The 4,908-nt window shown below is 35.8% G+C and overlaps 1 protein-coding gene across 1 annotated transcript; it reads left to right on the top strand.

The window, feature by feature from the left end:
• Window positions 1-2,503: 2,503 nt before the first annotated feature.
• LOC145632833 (uncharacterized) lies at window positions 2,504-4,249 on the top strand. The gene is made up of 2 exons (XM_081685165.1): window positions 2,504-2,922; window positions 3,214-4,249. Exons 1-2 carry the CDS (start codon window positions 2,504-2,506, stop codon window positions 4,247-4,249), a joined length of 1,455 nt encoding a protein of 484 aa, XP_081541291.1.
• The last annotated feature ends 659 nt before the right edge of the window (window positions 4,250-4,908 follow it).

The following is a 4,908-nucleotide window of genomic DNA, read 5'->3' as shown; positions in this document are numbered from 1 at the left end:
TAAGTGATTAAATTCAGTGTTCAAATAAATTCAAACCCAAAAGAATTAGTGTCAAATAAAATCGAATTAAAATAAATTCAAACTTGCTAAAGAAATAAAATGCAAACAACCAACTCTCTACTCAAGATCCCACAACCCTGATGAATGCTGCATGTGTAAGAACATGTGGTTATTCTGCTCCCCAATATTATAAGTGTAAAAATTGGATCGTCACGGGGTCATTGAAAGGCGAAGGCCATGACCAAAGAAAGACACACACAAAAGCACACAGTCAGCAAAGCTGAGTACATTCAAGCTGCGAAATAAATTAAGAAAATACCTAACATGCTACTAATAATCAAGCACAAGCATCATTAAATATATACTCAATTCATGACTCGATTATCAAATTTATTAAGACCTCACTAATTGATATTGACTGACTCATTTATTTAGTTCATTGGATTTAGCAATAGACAAGGTTGTCCAACCCATGTCCCATTTGGAACATCAATAAAGAAAAACCCCATGCCTCCTTTCGGAAACATCAATAAACATCCAATGACCACTGGCGCGACTCCGTGACCGTAGTTAGTATGAGATCTCACCTAACTCCTAGTTTTAGAAAAATAATATTTGAAATAGGAGACTCGTAGATCAGACGGCCTCGATAAAAGTACACGGCTAATACCCCATGTACCCAACCCCTGATTGTCATTACTCCAGATGTGCACCATTCCAGAGCTTTATTGCTCATCCATCTTGCACTTTACGTGATTTACAGGTTTAGCCTTGGTGATGACTCATATACATTTCAATACAAACATCCCAAAAACAATTCAATCAAACATGGCAAATTATCAATTTAGATTCTTGATTTATTAGTGATAAACAACATTTATTAATTATTCCATTACTACCTCGGTGTATAAACACCTTGAGTGCATAAGGTACCCAAAACCTTAACCTCGTCTTTCAAATCTTGAATTTCTCCTTTACTCATCCTGTTTACATAATCATGAATGAGTAATACTTTGATCTATACACCAATCACATACCTTTGCCTTTAAGCGCACCTTGCATAATTAAAGCACAATTAATACTTGCATTATAAACTAGTGCACATCATTTGAAATTCACAATCACTACTACAAAAAGTGGCAAACATACCCCTTCTAAGAGACCCGTTGTGTAATTTAACGGGTCTCTTTTATATAAAAGACCCTATATTACACATAACGGGTCTGTAATAGTAGGCGCCAAAATATAATGTTTTGCGGTTTTAAATTACAAGGTCATATTAAAGACCCGTTGTTATTTACAACGGATCTCTTAAATAAGAGACCTGTTGTTAGGTACAACGGGTCTCTTACATATGGTAAAAAAAAAAATGCTAATATTCCTTTTCTACAGAGTTCCATACTTCATTCCATTATTATTGTCGCCTCAAATTTTCATTCCCTCTCAAAATAAATTTCTTAAACCCTTCCAATTCATCAAAAAAACCCTCTTCAAATTTTCAATTTCACCACTAATTTTCTACAGATTGCCGAAAGACCATTCATCTCTTCCATTTTTCATCAAAATCCCAAATGCACATTGGATTTCTAGGTTACTGCATGCGGCCACTGATATTGCTAGTTCGTTGAGTAGCAGCGTGCTCATCTTTGGGTCTTCTTCGTTGAGTAGCAGCGTGCTCCTCCACAGCTCCTCCACGGCTCCTCCACGGCTCCACCGCAATCAAACTTAAAGGTTAGAATTTTGGCTCAATTGATGCATGTATGGTTTTTTAGGGTTTTATGTATTGATAATTTTTTGTTTCTGACTTTTTTCATTTAATTTACTTTAGAATTATTGTTTTGTTTGCGGAAATGAAATATTGAAATAAAAATTGGTTCTTGTTAAACATTTGTTGGTGAATCTGCTATTATAGAAATGAGGCAGTAAGTGTATTAAAATTAGTTTGGTTAATAAAAATTTGTTCTTGTTCGACATTTAACATTAACCATTAAGTCAGTTAATGTTGGCAATCGAATATGCTATTATTTTATAAATGTTGGGTTGCCTATTAAAATTTGTAAGTGTATTCAGATTTCTGCTGCTTGAAATTTCATATCAAGTGTTGGTTCATGGTTTTAGTTTCTTTGCTTTATGATGGTTTTAGTTTCTGTGCTTTATGATGTTTAATGTTCTAGGTTTTTGTTTTGAGGTTTTATTGTGATGAAGAGAGAGATAATTTGTTGTTTGAATTTCCCTTTAAATTCTTCATTATTTTAGATTGTATGACATCTTTAATGTTGGTTGGGATTTCAAATTGTGTGTTTCTTTTTTTTGTTTTTATTAAAAATGCATTATGGAATCATGCATGTACACAAATTGTCAGTTTTGTTGCTAATTGGTTCATGAGTTATGTTTTTTGTCAATTTAATAATTAGAAGATGAGGGGAAAGGTGTAGGGAGAGGGGCAGGGGCAGGGGCAGGATGGGATTAATAATTTTAGTTGTTGTTGTGTAGAAAATATTAAATGGATCGAAGTTGGATAACAACAACTAAGCCAGGTGACCCAAAATATCAAGCAGGTGTAAGAGAATTTGTTAAGTTTGCAGTTAAGAATAGTGGAGGCCGCCATAAGCTACCATGCCCTTGTCACATGTGCCAAAATTTCTTGTATAAGAGACCCGAAGAGATACTTAATCACTTGGAGAAATGGGAATTTGACAAAACATATACGTGTTGGATTTGGCATGGAGAATGTAGAGATGGAGCTTCGGTGAGTAACTTTTCAGATAATGCTAATGAAGGTCAACATACAAATGAGGGAGATAGATTAGAGGAAATGCTCCATGTAGTACAGGAGAATTTTGATGAAGATCCCACTAAATTTGAGAGCTTATTAAGTGACTCTGAAAAGCCTTTGTATGAAAGTTGCACTAAATACACAAGGTTGTCTGCCATACTTAAGTTGTATAACTTGAAGGCGGGTCATGGTTTAAGTGATCAAAGCTTTAATATGATCCTAGAATTGGTAAAATACATGCTTCCAGATGATAATGTCCTTCCAAGTTGTACATATGAGGCAAAAAGACACTAAGTGTCATGGGTTTACCTTATGAGAGAATTCATGCTTGCCCTAACGATTGCATGTTGTATCAAAACGAGAATGAATCGTTAGAGAGATGCGCAATTTGTAATGCGCAATAGGTCGTAAGTATGGTACTTTCCAATAATACCTAGGTTTAAAAGGCTATTTTCTAATGCCGGAGATGCTGAAAAGTTAACATGGCATGTCTATGGTCGAGAGGATGATGAAATGCTTAGACATCCTGCTGATTCCCCACAATGGAGGTTTATTGGAGAATTTCCAGAATTTGCCAAAGAAAAGCGTAATTTACGCCTTGCTTTGTCTACAGATGGCTTCAATCCATTTGGATCATTGAGTAGCACTTATAGTACATGGCCTGTTGTTTTGATTACCTACAACTTACCTCCTACACTTTGCATGAAAAGAAGGTATATGATGTTATCACTACTAATTTCTGGTCCGAGGCAGCCTGGTAATGATATTGATGTGTATCTGGCTCCACTAATTGATGATTTGAAGATGTTGTGGGAAACAGGTGTAGAGGTGTTCGATGCACATCGTAACGAGAATTTCAATTTGAAAGCATTGTTGTTTTGTACTATTCAAGATTTTCCAGCATATGGTAATCTATCAGGATACACAGTTTACGGGAAAACTGCTTGTCCCGTATGCATGGAGGGTTTTCCAGGAAGGTGGTTGAGTGCATCTAAGAAGAATGTTTTTGATGGAAATCGTGTATTTTTTCCATGTACTCATCACTATCGCAACATGAAAAAGGCCTTCAATGGACATCAAGAGTTTAGGGTGCGCCCTAAGATACTATCTGGAGTAGAGGTGTTTGAAAAGATCAAATATCTCAAGATCACATATGGTAAGAAGCATAAAAAACTTCTTGCTCAGAAAGGATTCAAAAAGTGTTCAATATTGTGGAGCTTACCATATTGGAAATTCCTTTTTGTAAGACATACGCTTGATGTGATGCATATTGAGAAAAATGTGTGTGATAGTGTTATTGGTACACTATTGAATATTAGTGGAAAGACCAAAGATGGGGAGAAAGCTAGAGATGACTTAAAGGAAATGGGGATTAGAGATGAACACCATGTGGTTGAGAATGAGAATGGTCGAAAGTACTTGCCACCGGCTGCTTATACGCTCTCTAGAAAAGAGAAAATCGAGTTATGTTAGAGCTTGGCCGGAGTGAAAGTGCCGGAAGGTTATTCTTCTAACATTCGCAACCTGGTAAACATGGAAAGTTTGAAACTTATGGGCCTTAAGTCTCATGATTGTCATGTTTTGATGCAAAATTTATTGCCCGTAGCTATTCGTTCAATATTGCCTAAAAATGTTCGATATGCCATTACTAGACTTTGTTTGTTTTTTTAATGTAATCTATAGTAAAGTCATTGATCCCAAACATTTGAATGCTTTGGAGGAAGAAATTGTTATAATTTTATGTCAATTAGAGATGTACTTTCCTCCATCTTTTTTTGATATCATGGTTCATTTGACGGTTCACTTGGTAAGAGAGATAAGATTTTGTGGTCTAATATATTTGAGAGTTCAATGGGCTTTTGAAAGGCAAATGAGAACATACCAAGGGTATGTGAAGAATGCTTATCGACCTGAAGGTTGTATTGCTGAGCAACTTTTCCATGAAGAAGTACTACAATATGCTGGTGATTTTATGATAAATTCAATGAGAATAGGGATTCCTACATCCCGTCATAGCTGACGAATGGATGGTGTGGGAACCTTAGGTCGTAAGCAACGTGATATGTCTTATAACAATTGGCACAAGGCACACTCATACATTCTGCATAATGAGGATGAAGTTGCACCCTATG

Source organism: Chenopodium album, chromosome 5 (genome assembly GCF_948465745.1).
Source record: "Chenopodium album chromosome 5, dcCheAlbu1.1, whole genome shotgun sequence".
In the NCBI taxonomy this organism is placed as follows: Eukaryota; Viridiplantae; Streptophyta; class Magnoliopsida; order Caryophyllales; family Amaranthaceae; genus Chenopodium; species Chenopodium album.
This window is presented reverse-complemented; position numbering and strand designations above follow the sequence as displayed.